General features: G+C 44.9%; 1 protein-coding gene across 2 annotated transcripts in view; it reads left to right on the top strand.

The window, feature by feature from the left end:
- Positions 1-14,699, top strand: part of gata5 (GATA binding protein 5) — a 31,678-nt gene extending 16,979 nt beyond the window's left edge. For both annotated transcript variants that reach the window (XM_041799807.1, XM_041799808.1), the window contains exon 5: positions 13,336-14,699. In XM_041799807.1, coding sequence (XP_041655741.1) covers positions 13,336-13,352 — 17 coding nt within the window. In that variant the 3' untranslated portion in view covers positions 13,353-14,699. The remainder of the gene's footprint in view (positions 1-13,335) is intronic.
- Positions 14,700-15,809: the final 1,110 nt, after the last annotated feature.

Genomic DNA, 15,809 nt, shown 5'->3' on the forward strand with positions numbered 1-15,809 from the left:
CTACACAACCACGGGAGAGTTAAGACAGAGACGGACTAAACAACCACGGGAGAGTTAAGACAGACAGAGACGGACTAAACAACCACGGGAGAGTTAAGACAGACAGAGACGGACTAAACAACCACGGGAGAGTTAAGACAGACAGAGACGGACTAAACAACCACGGGAGAGTTAAGACAGACAGAGACGGACTAAACAACCACGGAGAGTTAACACAGACAGAGACGGACTAACCAACCACGGGAGAGTTAAGACAGACAGAGACGGACTAAACAACCACGGGAGAGTTAAGACAGACAGAGACGGACTAAACAACCACGGGAGAGTTAAGACAGACAGAGACGGACTAAACAACCACGGGAGAGTTAAAGACAGACAGAGACGGACTAAACAACCACGGGAGGGTTAAAGACAGACAGATACAGACTACACAACCACGGGAGAATTAAGACAGAGACGGACTAAACAACCACGGGAGAGTTAAGACAGACAGAGACGGACTAAACAACCACGGGAGAGTTAAGACAGACAGAGACGGACTAAACAACCACGGGAGAGTTAAGACAGACAGAGACGGACTAAACACCCACGGGATAGTTAAGACAGAGACGGACTAAACAACCACGGGAGAGTTAAGACAGACAGAGACGGACTAAACACCAACGGGAGAGTTAAGACAGACAGAGACGGACTAAACAACCACGGGAGAGTTAAGACAGACAGAGACGGACTAAACAACCAACGGGAGAGTGAAGACAGACAGAGACCGACTAAACAACCACGGGAGAGTTAAGACAGACAGAGACGGACTAAACAACCACGGGAGAGTTAAGACAGAGACGGACTAAACAACCACGGGAGAGTTAAGACAGACAGAGACGGACTAAACAACCACGGGAGAGTTAAAGACAGACAGATACAGACTACACAACCACGGGAGAGTTAAGACAGAGACGGACTAAACAACCACGGGAGAGTTAAGACAGACAGAGACGGACTAAACAACCACGGGAGAGTTAAGACAGACAGAGACGGACTAAACAACCACGGGAGAGTTAAAGACAGACAGAGACGGACTAAACAACCACGGGAGAGTTAAGACAGAGACGGACTAAACAACCACGGGAGAGTTAAGACAGACAGAGACGGACTAAACAACCACGGGAGAGTTAAGACAGACAGAGACGGACTAAACAACCACGGGAGAGTTAAGACAGACAGAGACGGACTAAACAACCACGGGAGAGTTAAAGACAGACAGATACGGACTACACAACCACGGGAGAGTTAAGACAGAGACGGACTAAACAACCACGCGAGGGTTAGGACAGCCCGAGACGGACTAAAAAACCACGGGAGAGTTAAGACAGCCAGAGACGGACTAAACACCCACGGGAGAGTTAAGACAGACAGAGACGGACTAAACAACCACGGGAGAGTTAAGACAGACAGAGACGGACTAAACAACCAACGGGAGAGTGAAGACAGACAGAGACCGACTAAACAACCACGGGAGAGTTAAGACAGACAGAGACGGACTACACAACCACGGGAGAGTTAAGACAGAGACGGACTAAACAACCACGGAAGAGTTAAGACAGACAGAGACGGACTAAACAACCACGGGAGAGTTAAGACAGACAGAGACGGACTAAACAACCACGGGAGAGTTAAAGACAGACAGAGACGGACTAAACAACCACGGGAGAGTTAAAGACAGACAGATACGGACTACACAACCACGGGAGAGTTAAGACAGAGACGGACTAAACAACCACGGGAGAGTTAAGACAGACAGAGACGGACTAAACAACCACGGGAGAGTTAAGACAGAGACGGACTAAACAACCACGGGAGAGTTAAGACAGACAGAGACGGACTAAACAACCACGGGAGAGTTAAAGACAGACAGAGACGGACTAAACAACCACGGGAGAGTTAAAGACAGACAGATACGGACTACACAACCACGGGAGAGTTAAGACAGAGACGGACTAAACAACCACGGGAGAGTTAAGACAGACAGAGACGGACTAAACAACCACGGGAGAGTTAAGACAGACAGAGACGGACTAAACAACCACGGGAGAGTTAAAGACAGACAGAGACGGACTAAACAACCACGGGAGAGTTAAGACAGAGACGGACTAAACAACCACGGGAGAGTTAAAGACAGACAGATACGGACTACACAACCACGGGAGAGTTAAGACAGAGACGGACTAAACAACCACGGGAGAGTTAAGACAGACAGAGACGGACTAAACAACCACGGGAGAGTTAAGACAGACAGAGACGGACTAAACACCAACGGGAGAGTTAAGACAGACAGAGACGGACTAAACAACCACGGGAGAGTTAAGACAGACAGAGACGGACTAAACAACCACGGGAGAGTTAAGACAGACAGAGACCGACTAAACAACCACGGGAGAGTTAAGACAGACAGAGACGGACTAAACAACCACGGGAGAGTTAAGACAGAGACGGACTAAACAACCACGGGAGAGTTAAGACAGACAGAGACGGACTAAACAACCACGGGAGAGTTAAAGACAGACAGAGACGGACTAAACAACCACGGGAGAGTTAAAGACAGACAGATACAGACTACACAACCACGGGAGAGTTAAGACAGAGACGGACTAAACAACCACGGGAGAGTTAAGACAGACAGAGCGGACTAAACAACCACGGAGAGTTAAGACAGACAGAGACCGACTAAACAACCACGGGAGAGTTAAAGACAGACAGATACGGACTAAACAACCACGGAGAGTTAAAGGACAGACAGATACAGAATACACTACCACGAGATAGTTCTTACATAGACTGACTTAACAACCACGGTAGTGTTATGAAAGACAGAGACGGACTAAACAACCACGGGAGAGTTAAGACAGACAGAGACGGACTAAACAACCACGGGAGAGTTAAAGACAGACAGAGACGGACTAAACAACCACGGGAGAGTTAAAGACAGACAGATACGGACTACACAACCACGGGAGAGTTAAGACAGAGACGGACTAAACAACCACGGAAGCGGTCAGTCAGACAGAGACGGACTAAACAACCACGGAGAGTTAAGACAGAGACGGACTAAACAACCACGGAGAGTTAAGACAGACAGAGACGGACTAAACAACCACGGGAGAGTTAAGACAGACAGAGACCGACTAAACAACCACGGAGAGTTAAAGACAGACAGACGGACTAAACAACCACGGAGAGTTAAGACAGACAGAGACGGACTACACAACCACGGAGAGTTAAGACAGAGACGGACTAAACAACCACGGAGAGTTAAGACAGACCGAGACGGACTAAACACCCACGGGAGAGTTAAGACAGACAGAGACGGACTAAACAACCACGGGAGAGTTAAAGACAGACAGAGACGGACTAAACAACCACGGGAGAGTTAAAGACAGACAGATACGGACTACACAACCACGGGAGAGTTAAGACAGAGACGGACTAAACAACCACGGGAGAGTTAAGACAGACAGAGACGGACTAAACAACCACGGGAGAGTTAAGACAGAGACGGACTAAACAACCACGTGAGAGTTAAGACAGATAGAGACGGACTAAACAACCATGGGAGAGTTAAAGACAGACAGAGATGGACTAAACAACCACGGAGAGTTAAAGACAGACAGAGACGGACTAAACAACCACGGAGAGTTAAAGACAGACAGAGACGGACTAAACAACCACGGAGAGTTAAAGACAGACAGACGGACTACACAACCACGGAGAGTTAAGACAGAGACGGACTAAACAACCACGGGAGAGTTAAGACAGACAGAGACGGACTAAACAACCACGGGAGAGTTAAGACAGAGACGGACTAAACACCAACGGGAGAGTTAAGACAGACAGAGACGGACTAAACAACCATGGGAGAGTAAAGGACAGAGACGGACTAAACAACCACGGGAGAGTTAAGACAGACAGAGACGGACTAAACAACCACGGGAGAGTTAAGACAGACAGAGACGGACTAAACAACCACGGGAGAGTTAAGACAGACAGACGGACAAAACAACCACGGGAGAGTTAAAGACAGACAGAGACGGACTAAACAACCACGGGAGAGTTAAGACAGACAGAGACGGACTAAACAACCACGGGAGAGTTAAGTCAGAGACGGACTAAACAACCACGTGAGAGTTAAGACAGACAGAGATGGACTAAACAACCACGGAGAGTTAAGACAGACAGAGACGGACTAAACAACCACGGAGAGTTAAAGACAGACAGAGACGGACTAAACAACCACGGAGAGTTAAGACAGACAGAGACGGACTAAACAACCACGGGAGAGTTAAGACAGACAGAGACGGACTAAACAACCAACGGGAGAGTTAAGACAGACAGAGACGGACTAAACAACCACGGGAAGAGTTAAGACAGACAGAGACGGACTAAACAACCACGGGAGAGTTAAAGACAGACAGAGACGGACTAAACAACCACGGGAGAGTTAAGACAGACAGAGACGGACTAAACAACCACAGGAGAGTTAAATACAGACTGAAAATGACTAAACAACCACGGTATAGAAAAGACAGACAGAGACGGACTAACACAACCACGGAGAGTTAAGACAGAGACGGACTAAACAACCAGGGGAGAGTTAAAGACAGACAGAGACGGACTAAACAACCACGGGAGAGTTAAGAAAGAGACGGACTAAACAACCACGGGAGAGTTAAGACAGACTGAGACGGAATAAACAACCACGGGAGAGTTAAGACAGACAGAGACCGACTAAACAACCACGGGAGAGTTAAAGACAGACAGAGACGGACTAAACAACCACGGGAGAGTTAAAGACAGACAGATACGGACTACACAACCACGGGAGAGTTAAGACAGAGACGGACTAAACAACCACGGGAGAGTTAAGACAGACAGAGACGGACTAAACAACCACGGGAGAGTTAAGACAGACAGAGACGGACTAAACAACAACGGGAGAGTTAATGACCGACAGATACAGACTAAACAACCACGGAGAGTTAAAGACAGACAGAGACGGACTACACAACCACGGGAGAGTTAAGACAGAGACGGACTAAAAAAACACGCAACAGTTAAGACAGACAGAGACGGACTAAACAACCACGGGAGAGTTAAGACAGACAGAGACGGACTAAACAACCACGGGAGAGTTAAAGACAGACAGAGACGGACTAAACAACCACGGGAGAGTTAAGACAGACAGAGACGGACTAAACACCAACGGGAGAGTTAAGACAGACAGAGACGGACTAAACAACCACGGGAGAGTTAAGACAGACAGAGACGGACTAAACAACCAACGGGAGAGTGAAGACAGACAGAGACAGACTAAACAACCACGGGAGAGTTAAGACAGACAGAGACGGACTAAACAACCACGGGAGAGTTAAGACAGAGACGGACTAAACAACCACGGGAGAGTTAAGACAGACAGAGACGGACTAAACAACCACGGGAGAGTTAAAGACAGACAGAGACGGACTAAACAACCACGGGAGAGTTAAAGACAGACAGATACAGACTACACAACCACGGGAGAGTTAAGACAGAGACGGACTAAACAACCACGGGAGAGTTAAGACAGACAGAGACGGACTAAACAACCACGGGAGAGTTAAGACAGACAGAGACCGACTAAACAACCACGGGAGAGTTAAAGACAGACAGAGACGGACTAAACAACCACGGGAGAGTAAAGGACAGACAAATACGGAATACACAACCACGGGATAGTTAAGACAGAGACGGACTAAACAACCACGGAAGAGTTAAGACAGACAGAGACGGACTAAACAACCACGGGAGAGTTAAGACAGACAGAGACGGACTAAACAACCACGGGAGAGTTAAAGACAGACAGAGACGGACTAAACAACCACGGGAGAGTTAAAGACAGACAGATACGGACTACACAACCACGGGAGAGTTAAGACGAACAGAGACGGACTAAACAACCACGGGAGAGTTAAGACAGAGACGGACTAAACAACCACGGGAGAGTTACGACAGACAGAGACGGACTAAACAACCACGGGAGAGTTAAGATAGACAGAGACGGACTAAACAACCATGGGAGAGTTAAGACAGACAGAGACCGACTAAACAACCATGGGAGAGTTAAGACAGAGATGGACTAAACAACCACCGTTGAGTTAAAGACAGACAGAGACGGACTAAACAACCACGGGAGAGTTAAGACAGACAGAGACGGACTAAACAACCACGGGAGAGTTAAGACAGAGACGGACTAAACACCAACGGGAGAGTTAAGACAGACAGAGACGGACTAAACAACCACGGGAGAGTTAAGACAGACAGAGATGGACTAAACAACCATGGGAGAGTTAAGACAGACAGAGACGGACTAAACAACCACGGGAGAGTTAAGATAGACAGAGACGGACTAAACAACCATGGGAGAGTTAAGACAGACAGAGACCGACTAAACAACCATGGGAGAGTTAAGACAGAGACGGACTAAACAACCACCGTTGAGTTAAAGACAGACAGAGACGGACTAAACACCAACGGGAGAGTTAAGACAGACAGAGACGGACTAAACAACCACGGGAGAGTTAAGACAGACAGAGATGGACTAAACAACCATGGGAGAGTTAAGACAGACAGAGACGGACTAAACAACCACGGGAGAGTTAAGACAGACAGTGACGGACTAAACAACCACGGGAGAGTTAAGACAGAGACGGACTAAACAACCACGAGAGAGTTAAGACAGACAGAGACGGACTAGACGACCACGGGACAGTTAAGACAGAGACGGACTAAACAACCACGTGAGAGTTAAGACAGATAGAGACGGACTGAACGACCATGGGAGAGAAAAGAAGACAGAGATGGACTAAACGACCACGGGAGATTAAAGACAGACAGAGACGGACTAAACGACCAGGGGAGAGTTAAGACAGACAGAGACGGACTTAATAACCACGGGAGAGTTAAGACAGACAGAGACGGACTAAACGACCACGGGAGATTAAAGACGGACAGAGACGGACTAAACGACCAGGGGAGAGTTAAGACAGACAGAGATGGACTACATGACCACGGGAGAGAAGAGAAAAAAAAGACAACTAAACATTCACACGGAAGGTTAAGACAAACAGAGACGGACTAAACAACCACGGGAGAGTTAAGACAGACAGAGACCGACTAAACAACCACGGGAGAGTTAAAGACAGACAGAGACGGACTAAACAACCACGGGAGAGTTAAAGACAGACAGATACGGACTACACAACCATGGGAGAGTTAACACAGAGACAGACTAAACAACCACGGGAGAGTTAAGACAGACAGAGACGGACTAAACAACCACGGGAGAGTTAAGACAGACAGAGACGGACTTAACAACCACGGGAGAGTTAAAGAAAGACAGAGACGGACTAAACAACCACGGGAGAGTTAAAGACAGACAGATACGGACTACACAACCACGGGAGAGTTAAGACAGAGACGGACTAAACAACCACGGGAGAGTTAAGACAGAGACGGACTAAACACCAACGGGAGAGTTAAGACAGACAGAGACGGACTAAACAACCACGGGAGAGTTAAGACAGAGACGGACTAAACACCAACGGGAGAGTAAAGACAGACAGAGACGGACTAAACAACCACGGGAGAGTTAAGACAGACAGAGACGGACTAAACACCAACGGGAGAGTTAAGACAGACAGAGACGGACTAAACAACCACGGGAGAGTTAAGACAGACAGAGACGGACTAAACACCAACGGGAGAGTGAAGACAGACAGAGACAGACTAAACAACCACGGGAGAGTTAAGACAGACAGAGACGGACTAAACAACCACGGGAGAGTTAAGACAGAGACGGACTAAACAACCACGGGAGAGTTAAGACAGACAGAGACGGACTAAACAACCACGGGAGAGTTAAGACAGACAGAGACCGACTAAACAACCACGGGAGAGTTAAAGACAGACAGAGACGGACTAAACAACCACGGGAGAGTTAAAGACAGACAGAGACGGACTAAACAACCACGGGAGAGTTAAAGACAGACAGAGACGGACTAAACAACCACGGGAGAGTTAAAGACAGACAGATACGGACTACACAACCACGGGAGAGTTAAGACAGAGACGGACTAAACAACCACGGGAGAGTTAAGACAGACAGAGACGGACTAAACAACCACGGGAGAGTTAAGACAGAGACGGACTAAACAACCACGTGAGAGTTAAGACAGATAGAGACGGACTGAACGACCATGGGAGAGAAAAGAAGACAGAGATGGACTAAACGACCACGGGAGATTAAAGACAGACAGAGACGGACTAAACAACCACGGGAGAGTTAAAGACAGACAGAGACGGACTAAACAACCACGGGAGAGTTAAAGACAGACAGATACGGACTACACAACCACGGGAGAGTTAAGACAGAGACGGACTAAACAACCACGGGAGAGTTAAGACAGACAGAGACGGACTAAACAACCACGGGAGAGTTAAGACAGAGACGGACTAAACACCAACGGGAGAGTTAAGACAGACAGAGACGGACTAAACAACCACGGGAGAGTTAAGACAGAGACGGACTAAACAACCACGGGAGAGTTAAGACAGACAGAGACGGACTAAACAACCACGGGAGAGTTAAGACAGACAGAGACCGACTAAACAACCACGGGAGAGTTAAAGACAGACAGAGACGGACTAAACAACCACGGGAGAGTTAAGACAGAGACGGACTAAACAACCACCGTTGAGTTAAAGACAGACAGAGACGGACTAAACAACCACGGGAGAGTTAAGACAGACAGAGACGGACTAAACAACCACGGGAGAGTTAAGACAGAGACGGACTAAACACCAACGGGAGAGTTAAGACAGACAGAGATGGAATAAACAACCATGGAAGAGTTAAGACAGACAGAGACGGACTAAACAACCACGGGAGAGTTAAAGACAGACAGAGACGGACTAAACAACCACAGGAGAGTTAAGACAGAGACGGAATAAACACCAACGGGAGAGTTAAGACAGACAGAGACGGACTAAACAACCACGGGAGAGTTAAGACAGAGACGGACTAAACAACCATGAGAGAGTTAAGACAGACAGAGACGGACTAAACGACCACGGGACAGTTAAGACAGAGACGGACTAAACAACCACGTGAGAGTTAAGACAGATAGAGACGGACTGAACGACCATGGGAGAGAAAAGAAGACAGAGATGGACTAAACGACCACGGGAGATTAAAGACAGACAGAGATGGACTAAACGACCAGGGGAGAGTTAAGACAGACAGAGACGGACTTAACAACCACGGGAGAGTTAAGACAGACAGAGACGGACTAAACGACCACGGGAGATTAAAGACGGACAGAGACGGACTAAATGACCAGGGGAGAGTTAAGACAGACAGAGATGGACTAAACAACCACGGGAGAGAAGAGAAAAAGAAGACAACTAAACAACCACCGGAGAGTTAAGACAGACAGAGACGGACTAAACGACCACGGGAGATTAAAGACAGACAGAGACGGACTAAACGACCACGGGAGATTAAAGACAGACAGAGACGGACTAAACGACCACGGGAGATTAAAGACAGACAGAGACGGACTAAACGACCCCGGGAGAGTTAAAGACAGACAGAGACGGACTAAACGACCACGGGAGAGTTAAGACGGACAGAGACGGACTAAACACCAACGGGAGAGTTAAGACAGACAGAGACGGACTAAACAACCACGGGAGAGTTAAGACAGACAGAGACGGACTAAACACCAACGGGAGAGTGAAGACAGACAGAGACAGACTAAACAACCACGGGAGAGTTAAGACAGACAGAGACGGACTAAACAACCACGGGAGAGTTAAGACAGAGACGGACTAAACAACCACGGGAGAGAAGAGAAAAAGAAGACAACTAAACAACCACCGGAGAGTTAAGACAGACAGAGCCGGACTAAACGACCACGGGAGATTAAAGACAGACAGAGACGGACTAAACGACCACGGGAGATTAAAGACAGACAGAGACGGACTAAACGACCCCGGGAGAGTTAAAGACAGACAGAGACGGACTAAACAACCACGGGAGAGTTAAAGACAGACAGAGACGGACTAAACAACCACGGGAGAGTTAAAGACAGACAGAGACGGACTAAACAACCACGTGAGAGTTAAGACAGATAGAGACGGACTGAACGACCATGGGAGAGAAAAGAAGACAGAGATGGACTAAACGACCACGGGAGATTAAAGACAGACAGAGACGGACTAAACAACCACGGGAGAGTTAAAGACAGACAGAGACGGACTAAACAACCACGGGAGAGTTAAAGACAGACAGATATGGACTACACAACCACGGGAGAGTTAAGACAGAGACGGACTAAACAACCACGGGAGAGTTAAGACAGACAGAGACCGACTAAACAACCACGGGAGAGTTAAAGACAGACAGAGACGGACTAAACAACCACGGGAGAGTTAAAGACAGACAGAGACGGACTAAACAACCACGGGAGAGTTAAGACAGACAGAGACGGACTAAACAACCACGGGAGAGTTAAGACAGAGACGGACTAAACACCAACGGGAGAGTTAAGACAGACAGAGATGGAATAAACAACCATGGAAGAGTTAAGACAGACAGAGACAGACTAAACAACCACGGGAGAGTTAAAGACAGACAGAGACGGACTAAACAACCACAGGAGAGTTAAGACAGAGACGGAATAAACACCAACGGGAGAGTTAAGACAGACAGAGACGGACTAAACAACCACGGGAGAGTTAAGACAGAGACGGACTAAACAACCATGAGAGAGTTAAGACAGACAGAGACGGACTAAACGACCACGGGACAGTTAAGACAGAGACGGACTAAACAACCACGTGAGAGTTAAGACAGACAGAGACGGACTAAACGACCACGGGAGATTAAAGACGGACAGAGACGGACTAAATGACCAGGGGAGAGTTAAGACAGACAGAGATGGACTAAACGACCACGGGAGAGAAGAGAAAAAAAAGACAACTAAACAACCACCGGAGAGTTAAGACAGACAGAGACGGACTAAACGACCACGGGAGATTAAAGACAGACAGAGACGGACTCAACGACCACGGGAGATTAAAGACAGACAGAGACGGACTAAACGACCACGGGACAGTTAAGACAGACAGAGACGGACTAAATGACCACGGGAGAGTTAAGACAGACAGAGACTGACTAAACGACCACGGGAGCTTAAAGACAGACAGAGATGGTCTAAACAACCACGGGAGATTAAAGACAGACAGAGACGGACTAAACGACCACGGGAGATTAAAGACAGACAGAGACGGACTAAACGACCACGGGAGATTAAAGACAGACAGAGACGGACTAAACGACCCCGGGAGAGTTAAGACAGACAGAGACGGACTAAACGACCACGGGAGAGTTAAGACAGACAGAGACGGACTAAACGACCACGGGAGAGTTAAGACAGACAGAGACGGACTAAACAACCACGGGAGAGTTAAGACAGACAGAGACCGACTAAACAACCACGGGAGAGTTAAAGACAGACAGAGACGGACTAAACGACCACGGGAGAGTTAAAGACAGACAGAGACGGACTAAACAACCACGTGAGAGTTAAGACAGATAGAGACGGACTGAACGACCATGGGAGAGAAAAGAAGACAGAGATGGACTAAACGACCACGGGAGATTAAAGACAGACAGAGACGGACTAAACGACCAGGGGAGAGTTAAGACAGACAGAGACGGACTAAACAACCACGGGAGAGTTAAGACAGACAGAGACGGACTAAACGACCACGGGAGATTAAAGACGGACAGAGACGGACTTAACGACCCCGGGAGAGTTAAGACAGACAGAGACGGACTAAATGACCACGGGAGAGTTAAGACAGACAGAGACGGACTAAGCAACCACGGGAGAGTTAAGACAGACAGAGACGGACTAAACGACCACGGGAGCGTTAAGACAGACAGAGACGGACTAAGCGACCACGGGAGGGTTAAGCCATCTCTAATATTTCACCCACTATGACCACGCTTCCATGATCAAGAGTGAATCCAACATGGTTGCCTCCACGTATGCAGGACAAACTTTCACATCAGCCACACAGGTCTAATCAACATAATTTTAATGGAGTTATTGATATTATTGATCATTATAAATATAAACACCAGATTAATGAAGTTATTGATATTATTGATCATTATAAATATAAACACCAGATTAATGGAGTTATTGATATTATTGATCATTATAAATATAAACACCAGATTAATGGAGTTATTGATATTATTGATCATTATAAATATAAACACAAGATTAATGGAGTTATTGATATTATTGATCATTATAAATATAAACACCAGATTAATGGAGTTATTGATATTATTGATCATTATAAATATAAACACAAGATTAATGGAGTTATTGATATTATTGATCATTATAAATATAAACACCAGATTAATGGAGTTATTGATATTGTTGATCATTATAAATATAAACACCAGATTAATGAAGTTATTGATATTATTGATCATTATAAATATAAACACCAGATTAATGGAGTTATTGATATTATTGATCATTATAAATATAAACACCAGATTAATGGAGTTATTGATATTATTGATCATTATAAATATAAACACCAGATTAATGGAGTTATTGATATTATTGATCATTATAAATATAAACACAAGATTAATGGAGTTATTGATATTATTGATCATTATAAATATAAACACCAGATTAATGGAGTTATTGATATTATTGATCATTATAAATATAAACACAAGATTAATGGAGTTATTGATATTATTGATCATTATAAATATAAACACCAGATTAATGGAGTTATTGATATTGTTGATCATTATAAATATAAACACCAGATTAATGGAGTTATTGATATTATTGATCATTATAAATATAAACACCAGATTAATGGAGTTATTGATATTATTGATCATTATAAATATAAACACCAGATTAATGGAGTTATTGATATTATTGATCATTATAAATATAAACACAAGATTAATGAAGTTATTGATATTATTGATCATTATAAATATAAACACCAGATTAAAGGAGTTATTGATATTATTGATCATTATAAATATAAACACAAGATTAATGGAGTTATTGATATTATTGATCATTATAAATATAAACACCAGATTAATGGAGTTATTGTTATTATTGATTAATGCTGATAATATATATTTTTTAATATTAATAAACTTTTTTTGTCTTGGTCCTCCAGATGGCGTCTCAGCATGATGTCCTCCCATCGGTTGACCTCAAATATGAGGACTTCCTCTTCTCCCCCGCCTCCATGTCTGCACAGAAATGGTGTGCTCTGTCTCAAGCCTGAGACACTCCACCACCTGATGGCACTGATGACATCACAGCTGGTGACATCATGGCTTCACGGGGCTCCAACAGGAGGGTTACTGCGACAACCTCCTCCAAATCTACAGGACCTAGAAGTCCTGGAGGTCATCTCTAACTCACCTGGACTGCCATTTAGCCTGACCAGGACAGTGAGGAACTAAAAATCAAGTTTTTTGTTGACAACATTCCAACTATTACAGCCACAGGAGATTAGAAAAACTATGGAAGCAGGACCAAATGAGGCCAGAAGACAGGACCAAATCAGGCACCAAACTAGGACTACAGTGGGACTAGGCCAGGATTAAACAGGGACTAAACCAGGACCAAGTAAGGACTAAAGAATGTGTACACTTGGACTTAACTGGTACTTAACAAGAACCAAATCAGGACTGCACTGGAAATAAACCAGGAGTACACGGGGACTAAACCAGGATGAAACCTGGACCAAATACAGATTAATCCAGATGCCAAAAAAGGACTCAATAAGGAGTACACTCAGACTAAACAATCACTAAAAAAGGACCAACCAGGACCAAATCAGTCCTGCTCTCAGAATAAACCATTTCTTAACTGAGAAAAACTTGGACCAGGACTGAACAGGTACCACCATGGGACTAAGCCATTTCTACACTGGTACCACCTGGTGTAAACCATCACACCAAAGTAGGAACCAGGACTAATCAAGGACTACATTAGAATCAAACCTGGGCTTAACCGTGTCTACATTGCCACCAAACCAGGAGTAGAATTAGAAGCGGATCTGAGCATGCTCATGTTGTCACTGCGCCACCCACTGGCCTGACATGGATCTGTGGTCAGGGCTTGTTTTCAGTCTGAAAGTGGTCTGGATGTGGAACTTTCAAAAACCATTTTCATCTAAATGTGGGTCAAGAATTTCAGAGTTCTCTGGATCATCTACAGAGACTGGATCCACCACAGAGACTGGATCCATTCCGATACTGGATCCACCACAGAACTCTTGATTGTTATTGGTGCAGACAGGAAATAAGGGCCCGTGTTTTATGGCGGCCTCTTTACAGCGTGTAGATGATTAACGTTTATAGAGTCAGTATTTATGTTAAGATAAGGACAGATGAACCTTCAGGACCAGCTCGTGTTTTATCGTCCAACATAATCATGGCTTTATTTTTTATAGCAGACACATAAACCGTCATCATAACAACCAATCAGGATCTGATCATCGTTATACCTGACATTAACGAGCTCAGAAGCATTTTTAAAGGCAACATAGAGAAATTATTTAAACATTTAACCATATTTCATTGTCTTTATGTGGAATTTTCTCCTAAAATGAGTTTAAAAAGTCAATGTTTGTTTGACAATCTGTTAATAAAATTATTCAATTTTAATAAAAAAAAAAAAACTGATGACCTTTATTTTAACATGTTAACCAGTTATGATTATTATTTTAGTGTTTTTATGAATTAAATATTAATGCTAGGGTGTTATGTTTATACCCTATGATTATTTTGGGGTGTTTTTTGGACCATCCCGATCTTAATTTCATGTGTTTTGATCTAAGGTATTACCATTGTATTGGTGTGTTTTAATACAGTACCTTTAAAAGTATTTATCCCCTTGGATGTTTTACCCTTTAATGGATTTTATCAATCAATCATGGTCAAAATCATTTGGCTTTTTTGACCAAAAAATAAAAAATAAAAAAATCCTCTTTAATGTTTAAGTGAAAGCAGATTTATACAATTTGATATATGATTAGTGAGTGCATAAATATTCTTCTGGTCAGTCTTTAGTAGAGTCTCCTTTGTCTGCAGTCTCAGCTCTGAGTCTGTGTGGATAGGTCTCAGTCATCTGGACTCTGGAATTTTACTCCATTCTTCTCTGATAAGGGATCAGGACTGAACAGCCCTTTTCAAGTCCAGACACTAATCCTCTACTGAACTGAGGTCTGGGCTTTGACTCAGTCATTCCAGAACATTCTCCTTGTTGTCTTTAAACCTTTTCTCTGGATGCTTCAGCTCATTGTCTGACTGGAAAATAAATCTTCTCTACGCCGTAGTTCTCTGTCAGACTGAAGAAGAATGTCCTTCAGGATTCTTTTTACCTTCTACCTTTACAAGCCTTCCAGGTCCATCTGCTGAGAATCATCCCCACAGCACGATGCTGCTGAGAAGCATCCCCACAGCACGATGCTGCTGAGAATCATCCCCACAGCACGATGCTGCTGAGAAGCATCCCCACAGCACGATGCTGCTGAGAAGCATCCCCACAGCACGATGCTGCTGAGAAGCATCCCCACAGCACGATGCTGCTGAGAAGCATCCCCACAGCATGATGCTGCCACCAGCGTGCTCCACAGTG

The sequence above is a fragment of the Cheilinus undulatus genome, linkage group 11, assembly GCF_018320785.1.
Source record: "Cheilinus undulatus linkage group 11, ASM1832078v1, whole genome shotgun sequence".
NCBI lineage: Eukaryota > Metazoa > Chordata > Actinopteri > Labriformes > Labridae > Cheilinus > Cheilinus undulatus.